The sequence below is a fragment of the Bicyclus anynana genome, chromosome 1 (assembly GCF_947172395.1).
Source record: "Bicyclus anynana chromosome 1, ilBicAnyn1.1, whole genome shotgun sequence".
NCBI classification, from domain to species: domain Eukaryota; kingdom Metazoa; phylum Arthropoda; class Insecta; order Lepidoptera; family Nymphalidae; genus Bicyclus; species Bicyclus anynana.
The window spans coordinates 15,997,913-16,011,530 of record NC_069083.1 but is presented as its reverse complement, the minus strand read 5'-3'; the positions used below and the strand labels follow the sequence as shown (position 1 = coordinate 16,011,530).

General features: G+C 37.0%; 1 protein-coding gene across 1 annotated transcript in view; it reads left to right on the top strand.

Annotated features, from left to right (window-relative positions):
• The window catches only part of LOC112044206 (uncharacterized), a 232,273-nt gene that overhangs the window by 20,502 nt on the left and 198,153 nt on the right, over positions 1-13,618 (top strand). The window contains exon 2 of the mRNA XM_052881305.1: positions 9,115-9,327. Within this exon, the coding sequence (XP_052737265.1) occupies positions 9,263-9,327 (65 nt within the window). The 5' untranslated portion in view covers positions 9,115-9,262. The remainder of the gene's footprint in view (positions 1-9,114; positions 9,328-13,618) is intronic.

Genomic DNA, 13,618 nt, shown 5'->3' with positions numbered 1-13,618 from the left:
ATGTTAACTTGGCCGATCGGTATATTCCAATCATGGAGTCAGGATACAGAGACGCGTATTGCATGTAAAGCGTGGCACACTAACTTGGCCTTTATTGCCTTACCACAGTAAAGATATTACAAGCAGTATAATAACTCGGCCGTATTTTTGAAATAAATACCTACAGCCGCGCGGTACGTAAACATGTCATAGGGCTGCCCGCATGCAGCAATTTAATTACATTTGCTAACTTTGTGTTTCCACTTAGTTTTGTGATTGTAAATAAACTTTTTTTATATAAACAAATAAAATACTTTGTAAATTGTAGTAAAATGGGAAGTGATAAATGAAAATGCGTGTTTTTTGATTGGTTGATTTAATTAAGGCTGATACTACGTCAATGATCTTGAAGGATTGGTCGTATTCTTAAACATATTTATTTCGGTGATGCCATCTAGGTATTACCTCCACACTACGTGAACAAATAAAAAAAAAGATAAATACCTTCATGAAATTGTAGTGATTTAAAATAGATAATGAAACAATGAACAAACGCACTAATTGTCCCTACGATACGATAGTTCCCCTAGATTTCTCTAGGATGCCATTATCAGATCCTGACATGAAAAAAATGGGACTAACCTGAAAGAATATTCATCCAAATAAAAAAGAAACGGTTTACAAATGACGGAAATATCGCTGTAAATACGATACGATTCTTTTTGGAAGTCGGTTAAAATTCTTGTCACCAATGCCAAGCTGAGCAAAAGTTTTATGAGCTTGCACATTAAAGTGCATAAAATCCGCCATTTTGATTTTTTAAGAACTAAGTTACCCAGTGACACTCGGCCTATCTAGACGAGTCTAATGACATATCATTTATCAGTATGTGTGCTTGGCAAATTTGTTCGTAACACTCCCGAAGGTCGGCGCGGTCCGGGAGGGGGGTAACGATGCCCAGCGCGTACGACTTCACACCCGCGCAGTCCTTTCCTCCCGTCGCCCGCATACAACAACAAGTCATAACATTCAAACACATACTCCTCCTTTGGGCTTCGCCGCAGTCGGGTAACAAAACACAAATGATCCGAGCACAGTCACACAATACATTGTACAAGCAGTCGAGGTTTTAATACAAGCTTATCGTACCTACTGTATCGTGATTCATGAACCGCGTATAGCTACATATTTCAATCGTGTCAATCACTTTCCTTTACTCTATTCACTTTATTTACTAATCCAGATACCTACCTTTATTCTGGAGATAAAAGGAAACACCTTATCCATTAAAAAATACAAGATTATGTACCTACCTACTAATAAGTAAATTTATTTTAAAGTTAACCTTTCAGAGTTTCCAGGTAACTTAAAAAAAGTTATCTCTGGATGGGATAATTTTGAATTCATGCATCCAAAAACGGCACAGTATTTCCTACTGGTCATAATTAAAAAAATCTAATACTATTAATACACTTTACTCTGTTAATACACCGTGCGTTCGTTCGTCACCGCGGCACAGTCGCGACTGTCTTCACCCTACGATCACCCCATGTTCAAGGAGCGTAGGTATAGCTCGCGTTTCGACCTCTAGTATGAAGTCCAACTACTGGTTGTAATATCTTTTCTGTGGCCTTACAACGCGCCTTCACGACTATGACTACCCAGAATTATGTACACAGGACATTGCATACATATTAGACTATAGTTTTTGATGGTCATTGGCCTTAAGTTCACGATGTTTGATTGATTACTGTGGGGTATAGTTTTTGTTAAAATAGGTACCTACCCAGAAAATGCAAAACAGCTTTGTATACTAGGTATTTTAATTTAAGCTGCGTCGTTGCTTCAGTGACTTTGTGTTTCGGGTTTGAGTCCTAAGTCTGGCTGTAAAATATCGAGCTTTGCTTTTTCCAAAAAAATCTCAGTAACTGCCTTGAGCTAAGAATTTGGTAGAATCACTCCAACCTCAGAGCCACAAAAGGCATGTTAATCCATGTCATTAACATCTGATTTGAGAGATCGTTACAGAGAATAATTATAGCTCGAGTCTCCTCTCAGAATGAGAGGTGTTAGGCCAATAGTCCACCACGCTGGCCTTGCGGATGCAAGATGCGGATTGCCAGATATTCACACACGTAGAGAATTAAGAAAATTCTCAGGTAGGTATGCAGGTTTCCTCACGATGTTTTTCCTTCACCGTTTGAGACCAGGTTCCAGCTGGTCCTGTAGGCTTCAAGTAGGCATTATAATGAAGTTTGAAAAAACCTACCTAAACGATGTTTATTCGCAAGCGCTTTAAAGAAACTCAGTCATAAATGGGTCAGATAACACATAAGATGGAGTCCACTGCCGGAAAAGGGATTGTTCGTGTATGGACTTCTTTGGTCTCCATTCAATGGCTCCCTTTAATCCACTTGAAATCGTCAGTCCACCTAGTGAGAGGTCGACCAACACAGCGCTTTCCGGTGGCGGGGTCGCCATTCCAGTGCCTTTGGATCCCAACGTCCATCAGCTCTCGAACTATGTACCTACTACACCCATTGCCAGTGGCGTGCATAAGGTTTTTAACTAGGGTATGCACTATATGTAAAAATTGGAAAATTCCTTGTCCATGGATTATTCGATGGATCCAACATGATTCTCTTAATTACGATGATGTAAAATAAAGATATGAACATGCAAGTGTGAATCTCGCCGTTGCACAAGATCTCTTAGCTCAGTGATCATAAAGATTTCGTAGACTTCTTCATATAATAAAAAATGTGAAATTGTTTGGTCACTTGTTGCTCAATCATGCAAAAACAACTCAACGGATTTAGCTAATAGATTTGTACAAATACTTGGAAACTTTATGCCAATTTTGTTGTTTAATAATTTCCAAAATTACGGCTTATTTCATGCGGTACTCTGTAAGTTAAGTTAGTAAGTAAGTTGCGTATACTGTCAGGTTACTTTATATAGAGTGAGATAGAGATGAACAGCCATGTTGGTGTCAGGACGTCCTATCGAAATTATTTTATACCTATCGCCTCCTTTGCATTCTGTTAAAAAAAAAATCACGCATAAAATGATATCTCTGCGTGATCGAAGAACCAAAGTCACCGACGTGGCTCAACGAGTCGCGAAGCTGAAATGGCAATGGGCGGGGCACATAGTTCGAAGTGACGTTGGAGTACCAAGGTGGAATGGCGACCCCGCACCAGAAAGTGCAATGTTGGTCTACCCCCACCAGGTGGACTGACGACATCAAGCGAGTCGCAGGGATTCACTGGATACTGGCGGCTCTGGATCGTGATATTTGGAAGTCTACAAAAGGTTTATGACCTGCAGTGGACGTCCATCGGCTGATACGATGATGATGATGAAAAAATGGCACGTTTGCTGGTTTCACTTATTACAATTATCGCGAAATGCCATGTAGTACCATGAACAGCTGGAAAGAAACAATAAACTGACTCAGCCGAACACTCTCGGGGACTTTCGATTTCGAAATAATTGTTACTCACAAACAGTTGCGTGTTTAAGCGCAATTTTGGTAATTGTTGTGTAAAACGGCCGAATCTGTTAAAATTGATGAGACATATTTTTTTAACCGACTTCCAAAAAGGAGGAGGTTCTATTCTATGTTCGGCTGTATGTATGTTTTTTTTTTATTGAAGTTAACAGTTCAAGTAGTTGGGAAGGTAACTAAGGGATAAACAGTCAACACTGGATTGCGATTGCAAACTAGAGTGGTTATCGTATGGTAAATTCACAACTAGGCCGTTGATGTGATGCGATATCTCAAGACGAGGAAAGAAATGAAAATTAGAAGGAATCGAAAATATAAATTTAACTAAGGTTTTATCGAGTTAGTTGTGACATAAATCCCTAACAATAACGAGCTGCCAAGTAGCACGACGAATCTCTTTCTACAATTGCTAACGGTTCGAAAACTATAAAGATGTATAGGAATGACATTTGCTATCGACTGGTCACGTGATCAAGATCTGTCATTACTTTACATTTTTCTAGTTTTCGAAGCGTTAGCGATCGTAGAAAGAGAATTGACGTGCCACTTGGCTAGAGTTACTCTAAGAAACTACTATGTGGCGAAAGCGGGAAAAAAATATTTTTTTAGAGCTTCCGTTGCACGCGCTGTGTTATGTTATGAAAAAATCATTTGACGGAATTATAATACCCTTCTACAAGTCCAAAAAATGTCTGGGACAGTACCTATACTCGTATATATAGTTGAATTTTGACATAGTATTCCGCGCGGACGAAGTCGCAAGGGTCCACTAGTAAAACATGAACATACCGCTTAAGAAAATATAATCGCTTATTACGCAGAGCGCAAGATCCGTCCGCTTTTCTCTCATACAATATGTATGTCTGTTAGTCGTGTAACAATTAGCAAAACAGAGCATTCCGATTAGAATAAGTACCAGCTAGAAAATCTTCTTGTTGTGTGATGTCACACAGATAAAAATTTACTAATGGTTGGCGTCCACATATACGCATCGTAAATATCGGATGCATCGCATCAAACAAATCGTAATATTCTTTGTATTTAAAGTGCGTCCGCTGACCCGCACCGTACGTATCTTCCGTAAAATCGAATACATTTCGTACGATGCGTATATGTGGACGCATGTCATAAGGTTGCACGATAAATATCCATAACTAGCAGACACCCGTGACTTCGTCCGTAGAAACCTCTTACCCTTCGAAATGCTAACTCTGTATATTTTGCTCATGTATAATACATTGTAACAATATAGTACACCAATCATCATCATCATGATCATCATCATCATCATCATCATCATCATCATCATCATCATCATCATCATCATCATCATCATCATCATCCGATCAGCCGATGGGCGTCCACTGCAGGACATAGGCCTTGTAGGGGCATCCAAAATTCACGATCCTGAGCCGCTTGCATCCAGCGAATCCCTGCATCGATTTAATACATAAATGTGAGTGTGTAACCACATTACACTTTTAGTAACGTGGTCACTACCTGGTTGACTTTATAACGATATACATGATTTGGCCTTTCGTGACGATTTCTGCCAAAAAGCAATAAGCAAAAAAAGCAACAAGAACAATAATAAAAGAACATCGTTCTAAAAATGTAACACGTGACGATATAAGGAAATCTGAAACCTTATGAACACGCCCTTATACCTACATAGGAAATGTAAAAGTGGCAATAGCATCTGTCTGAGAAAAATGCTAATGTGAATAACAATCGATGGAATTTCTCTTCAAGTTTCCATTCCTATTTCGCTATCGGCTTTGTTGCTGTGACTGTTTTGAGACATCTTGAAAATAACGTTTTATGACTTTATTTGACACTTGCCAACACCACGCGATTTCATTCGCGTAATTCATGTTCCCGTGAGAAAAGTATAGCCTATGACAACATACAAATAACGTGGATTTTTAGTGGTGATAAAAGAATTTTCAAAATCGATCGAGATTTTTCCCGTACAATAACTACCACAAACTTTAAACTCTTTGGAGTAAGTTGAAACGAAAATTCCAGAAACATAAATGAAGGTACTAATTGAATTCTTATTCAAAGGTTGGTAAGCTTCATGGCAACTCTTCGCTAGTCAGCCTAAAAGTTTAACCTTCTGTCATGATAAATAGTTACTGGGACATGATTTTTCATATTATCACAATAAAATACGTAAAACAATTACGCTTTATACCTACCGCTTTTCTTAGACAATTCCTAGAATAAGAGTCTGAACCCTGGAAACCTGGTACCACCCAAAGCTATCATGGTTAAGACTCTATAGTTGCTTTTTTATACGAGAAAATCCTCATGGATACCTTCTTGCCACAGGGACGCAAGAGGGTTATGTCGGATTTCAACCCACTAAAACCGACCGTGTTCCGAATCTTCATTACAAACCTAGACCTTAGTTAAAAAACTTAGGCACGTCATTTTTATATATAAAGCGGACTAGCGGACGCCCGCGACTTCGTCCGCGTAAAAATCGATGTCAACTTTCAACCCCTATTTCATTCTATTTTGCAATTTTTATAACTTATACCTAATAAATAGTCCACTTATCATTTGACATTTACAAACTTTCTACCCCTACTTCACCCATTTCTGATTTTGTTTTCGCGACAAAAAGTATCTTATTATCCTTCTACGTATTATGGTCTCAAATCGTCTTAAGTATCATTTGAATTCATTCTGTAGTTTCAGCGTGATGCCCGGTCAAAAAAAAGGCAAACGGACAGACAAAAAATAGAAAATAGGCTTCAGTATCGATCTCCTACCTCTACCCTACTCCTACCCTACCCGTACCCTAACTGTATCCTACCCATACCCTACCCGTAATCTTCCCTTTCCCTACCCCTAGGATAGGGGTAGGCCCTACCCCTAACCTAGGCATACACTCCCCTACCCTGCCCTACCCCACCCTACCCCTACCTAACCTTTACCCCTACCCTACCCTTACACAACCCCTACCCTACTTGTACCCTACCCTACCCTACCCTATACCTTCCCTACCTTACCCCTACCCTTAGCAAAATCGGTCCAGCCCTATGAGCGTGGTGCGATGACAAAGGAAAATAGAGACTTCTGTGCTAAAATTATAATCTTTGGATCTACTGGACCGATTTGAAAGATTGTTTTACCAATAGAAAGCTACGTAATTTGCGAGTGTCATAGGCTATGTTTGATTCCCATATTCACACAGGAACGGGAACTACGTAATTGAAAGCGCGGGGCGTCATGTAGCGGAATTTCTGCATCTTTTAGAAATTTTGTATTATCTCCGAAACTATTTAACTAATTAATATACTATAAAGGGCAAATCTTATCTCCATAATATCCTTGTGATTATTAAATAATTTATTTTGATAAGGATTTAATTTAAGTAGCATAAATAATGACGCAAACCTAAGTATATAAAATTTATAATTTTTAAAACACAAAAGGTTATCTATATCTGCCAATATATAGAAGATAGATATATGGTGTCGCGGACTTTTTTGTAGAACTTTTAAAGATACATAAAGTCTCCATACATTAATTTCAATTTTACACAATGGTTAAGGCAGCGCATGCGAATAAGTCTGCTTATTGGATTTTCGGTCCGACCTGTATGACAAAAACTGTGACAACTCGGCGAATATATATCATACTAATATAAAATATAGCCTATAGCACTCCCCGTTAATGTAACATTCTACTGGTGAAAGAATTTTTGAAATCGGACCAGTAGTTCCGAAGATTACCCCATTTAAAAAATGTGACAAACTTACAAACTTACAAACTTTACCTCTTTATAATATTAGTATAGATAAATAAAATACAGTAAACAATAAACACTTCGATGAAACATAGCTACTCGTAACTACAATTTAATAAGGTAAAAGTGAAATGAATTGCTGCTGGAGGCGACAAAAAAATTGATGCCGATGAAAGTGTGAGGTCAACGATATATTTTCTCTAAGGGTCATAGAGCTGGTGGCGGTGGAAATAATGTACTTGATAGCTAACCGAGAGTTTTATATTTTTCTGACAAAACTGATAATTTTAGGAACTTTAAGTTCCAAATAGTGTTAGTTCCAATAAAGCATTAAATCTTGAAGTAGAAGAGTAAGTGAGTACACTATAATATCTAGCTAATTTGCGGTGAATTTAGTGGATTATTAATTAAATTTTCATTAAAATCCGTTTTTGTACGTATTTACGTCCGGAACCAATGATTTTATACAGTATTTAATTTCATTGTTCGGAACCCTAAAATAATGTTTAAATTAATAAAAATATTAAGATTAACTGTGAAAAATCGTCTAGGTACATACTCGCCATATAAACAAACATTAGTCTATAACGCCCAGATCTACCTCATTTTATAAAAGCTGCAACAAAATAAAAATTATTATAGTTAAAATTCTTTTTTGGTCCGACTACGTTCAGGGTTTGGACTTCTAACAGTGGAATTCATAGACGTTGTAGGGGCACCTCAGGGAATCATTCACCCTGCTGAGTGTCAAATTATCAAACAAATAGAGGTTAAATTTGACACTCAGCGGCTGAATGATCGCCTGGGGGTGCCCCTACAACGTCTATGAATTCCACTTTAAATCATGCTACTTCTTAGAGCCATCACTTTCCAAAAATCATAGTTGCGTAATGTACAGTACTTAGGACAGGAGAATGGGCTGACTAACTTCCAGCTTTCAAATTTCATTTAATGAGGAAGTTCTGGCTTACATAGGCTATAATAGCTTAGCATAGCTTATATATAATAGATTGAGAAGTAGATTATATTTGACAGCAGCGGGCCATCTAATGTGTGTACCTACCGGAAAAGATCGTAAATCTATCCGGTTAAGGCATTCGGTCAGTGGGTCGATGAACCGGTCACTATCGCCCACTTTATGATATATTCAATGGATAATTGGTACCTATTGTTTATTTATTTTTGTTTTCCGATGAGAAAAGAAACTTTATTTTCTATTTAATAATAATACCGGACATCCATAACTTCTTCCGAGTGAAATTCAGTTTTTCAATAAACCTGTGGAAACCATAAATGTTCCTGAAATAAGAAGTAGCTAATGCCTCCTCTATCTTCCACTGAAAATGTAATAATTTAAATTCATATATACCATCGGTAAATTTTTGCTAATGTATTTTTAACCGACTCCAAAAAAAGGAGGAGGTTCTCAATTCGAATGTATGTTTTTTTATGTTGATGGCTTTGGTTTGCGACTTCGGATCTCCTAATTTCTGAATCGATCGCGCAGAGATACTTCTAACAATGCTAGCGGCTCAAGACTTAGGAAGTCCTTAAGTCCTTAATCCTGAAGTTAATGATGATGATGATGATGATGATGATGATGCTGATGATGATGATGATTATTTGAGCGGGAAATGAAATCCAGAGGGGTAATAGAGCTAGCGTATTGGGTACCTTGCCTCTCGGTGAACAATTAGATGGTGTGTATTTGTCATAATTATTTTATTTATTATAAATTTAAATTTAATATACTGTGTAATTCTTAGTTTAAATTTATATATTTTATTCGTCATTCTATTGTACGGAATATAAGATTATCTAAATGGAATTAAAGTTTTAAATATCATTTTCTTTTTTGTTACAGGTCCCAAAATCGTGTGTGTCAAGTGATTTAAAAAAAATGTTTACAGTGCCGTATAAGTCTATAAAATCAGAATAAGCCTAGCTAATATAAATTATAGTAGTGTATAATTAATATTAGTGCCAGTGATAAGTGATCTGTGTTCTTCAAAATGATGACCTTGTACAGAACCATAAAAGGGACCAGCACGACGAAGAGGAAACGGCGGGAAAGAAGGTAAGGAAGATTGTATTTTGATATCGGAATTTTCATTTTCAGGTTTTTTTACCTATCTAAGTAGAGCTGGGTAATCAAGGCCTGTAGCCATATGACACGTCGATTCTCTTTCTACAATCGCAAACGCTTCGAAAAATAAAAAAGTAAGGGAATGACATTTGCTATCGACAGGTGTCGTGATCAAGTTTCCACACTTTTTTATAGTTTTCGTAGCATAAGCGTTTGTAGATAGAGAATAGACGTGCCACGTGACTTCGAGCCTAGGACAGGTGGCATTCTCTCTGGTAGAAAGAGAAAGATCAGATTTGTCAAAGACATTAAAAACTTATTTTTTTATTAATTAATTAATTATTCACGTAAAAATATATTTTTTATGCGAAAGCGCATGATCACGTAGTACCTTACACCAGCAAATAATGTACGAGTAGGCACTTAATTGCAATGTCAGAAAGAGTTGGATTATATCTTCAGTCATTAGTCTTTATTGTTAATTTATCTTACAAATCGAGGTCTTTCTGTTCGTGTCGGATTGTTGTCCCTTTGGACAGTGAGGCAATAGCATTGTGAGGTAAATATTTGGTTTAATATCTCCTGCAGGGGCATAACTACCGTCGTATTAGACTCCAGGCCTCCTAGCCAAAAACTAGAAAAATGTATGGGAATGACATTTGCTACCGACAGGTCACGTGATCAAGATCTGCCATTCCCATACATTTTTCTAGTTTTCGAAGCGTTAGCGATCGTAGAAAGAGAATCGACGAGCCACTTGGCTACATGAGCAGGCTCCAGGGGTTCCTTACGGGGGAAAAAAAAAAGTGGAGCTGGAGCTGGAGCGGTTAGCAAACTTAATCTACTCGTAAACATTACCCTTATTTCACCACCAAGTAAAACTGGTAACAAAATTTGTTTTTCGTTATTTGTCGCTTATCCATTGGGCCGCCTTAACTAATTCTGATACAGGGCAGGCACGCTACGCCTAATATCCTGGGTAGTTTTTTTTAATATAATTTGACATTAGAAGCTACAGGCTCTACTAAAGTGGAAACTCATGAAATATCTATTTATCATTATCAACAGCCGATGGACGTCCACTGCTGGACAATTGAACATGGCCTTTACATAGAGTACCAACACAACGAATTCAAGCCGGCAGCATGAAGCAAATCTCTGCAATCCGCTTGTATATTCTCTATTGTGTTGTCAACTGTTATTGAAAACATATGCCAAACTCACATCCCAAGTTCCAAGGAAGCCAATTTAGCTTAGCAAAGAAAATAAACGAAAAATTTAAAAGTTACTTAAATTAACATGTTGTAGAAAAGTCGTTGCAAGACATTAGACAAAAGCTTTGTATTACTCTAGAGATAGATTGTTTGTACACATAGATAGTGTGTTTGAGCAGGATTCGTAAGCCGTTTTATGTGTCCCGAAATGGGAGCCCTTGACGGATCGCTACGCTACGATAAATGCGCTCGTTGGGTGTCGGCGAGGGTAATTAGCTTTTACACTCACTTAGTCACAAGAGTGGCTTAGGTTTTTTTTTTCTTTACAAGTTAGCCCTTGACTATCATCTTACCTAATGGTAAATGATGATGCCATCTAAAGCCTAGTTCGGACTACTTTAGTATTTTAGTTGAGTGCGAACGATTTTTAGGCGTTAAATCCAAAAATTTTTCTTACTCGACTAAAATACTAAAGTAGAAGTGAGAAGGTTGAAATTCCACATCCCTTTCGGTTTCTACACGACATCGCACCGGAACGCTAAATCGCTTGGCGGTACGTCTTTTCCAGTAGGGTTTATAGCCACGGCCGAAGCCTGGCACCAGCCAAAGTCACATTTGGAGTGAAAAATTGTTAGGTGTTGCGGTTCTATAGGTTATTAGTCTAAGCCGCTAGGTTTCTACGATTAGTTATTGCTAGCGGTTTACATAATATTATCAATGTTAGCCGGCTAATACGGTCTCTTAGTCATCTAACCCACTTTCTGTACCTAATCTGGAGCTTATAAATTTTATACTGAAAGGGACAAGCTTTCGCAAGATTATACTACTATGTAGATTGTAGATAATTGCTACCCGACAAACTGGTTCAGGAATTTTATTGGAACTCGGGTATACAATTGATATTAATTCTGTCCTTAATCTATTTTAGTTAAATTGAAGTAAATATTGTCTGTGCTCGCGAAATATTTTACATAGAAGTTTTAAGTTGCGTTGGTGACTCACTTGAATTCAGTATACGACGACTTCTTACATAATAAGGATTTATATAATAAGGATTTATATGTACATTTGGCATGAGGTTGGCTCGGGTTGGCTTGGGAGGTCTTAGGTTTGATGCCCAGCACGAGCCGAATTTAAAACTTAATATAGATTAGGTAGGCTTCACCTGTGGCTAGCTACCAACATACTACCAAAAATATATAACTTTATATTGCCGAACTAATGTTGAGAATTTTGATAACAACGGCAGAAAACATTCCAGGTTATGTATGGGTAGGGTAAAAATAAAGAATTGGTACTCGAACACCTGTCCTATTAGACTATTTTTTTAATATATCTACTTACACAATACACTCATTACTAAGTCCCAAAAGTAATAGCTTGTGTTTTTGGTACGAAAATAGCTGATTTTTATCATAATTATATATTGATATACCTACTACATCTAAATACTTATTACTTATAATGCATAAATACACCCAGACACTGAAAAACGCCCATGCTCAACACACAAATATTTTCCAGTTGTGAAAATCGAACTCACGCCCGTGGATGCAGAAAGTTTAACATATTTAAGAAGATATTTATGAAAAATAAGTTACCTAGCAACATCATATAGGTAACTGTATATGATAGCTTTGCTACCTTATATGGTAGGTCTACCTACGTTATTATCGCATAACTCATACCCTCATAGTAAATGTTTAGCTTTATGAAGTAATCTTTATGAGCATTTTGAATAATATATGTGTGCATAAAATTATCTGAGAGTAAGCGCCTCTCACCAAGCGTGGCCGTATGTGGAAACATTTCATATGAGCAGAGAGATCGCATAGAGCGAGTGAATGTGCGGACCTCACTGAAAGTTTACAACATAGTTAGCAGTTATTCGGATAGATGGCGTTAGTTGACGTAAAGTTTTACTTTCAAACTAATGGATAACAACCAAATTATTCACCGAAAATATTAAGTATCTAATGAAAAAATTTTTTAAAATAATAGTAGGTTTAGTATATAAAATAATCGAAAAAATAGAGTTAGGTATTACCATCTTTTTTTTCTAATTTTTCTATAATAGGGTAATTTTGTTTTCTAATTATTTCTAGAGTAGCTTATCTTTGAACCAAATACTATTACACAAATGGGACCGTCCTAAACAAATATTTTAATTATAATGCGTTATTAATGCTATAGAGGCATATTTCAGTCACATCTGTAAAACAAATCATAAGATAAGAAATGAATACCTAGGTACCCGTAGCCCCGTAGTAGATAATATTTAAAAGTTCGTAAATTAATAAAGTAAGCATTCATAACATATCCTAACTCAGACTATCTGATTCTAATTTCAGAGTGTCCCAAGAAGTTACAGCAAAGAAGTAAAGAAGCGTAGGTCGGCCAAACACGGGCATAAAATAAAAATTTAAAAATCAAATTAATGTAGGTTTTTACTTACGCCAAAATAGCTGAGGTACATTGTATTTGGTAAAGGCCTATTTCCAGCGCAGACGTCCCAACTAATATCATAATGATGATGATGTTAAAAAAAGTCGGAAAAATATTTATAAAGCAGGAAACTAACAGTCGTTGAAATAGGTACATAGGTACTTTCACAATAAAATCGCAACACTTTAGTACCATTACAGACAATTAAGAATTCTCCTTACGCTCCCAATCAGCAGAATATTGACGTCTCATCGATATCTATAGATAAATATGAACAAATCAGAAACGGTTCACACAAAAACATAATTGAGTAATTAAATCTATGCATTTTGTAATCAAGCTGATGACTTCAGCCGACGTTATCTGGTGCTGTGGCCGATGATTTGTTTTAATAGCCTTGTCTTTTTTATACCGTTGATCTTTTATGTTATTCTTCCACTGATAGTAAACCCAAGCGCACACCGGCGAGTGGGAATAGATATTATTATGGGAATAGATGTATAGTATTTTTCCTTTATAGTGTACGACAACAGAATCCCCGCGATTTTACCCGCATAGTTCCCGTTTCCGTGGGAATACGAGGATTAAATATAGCTGTCATTAGTTATAAATGTAATTTTCTA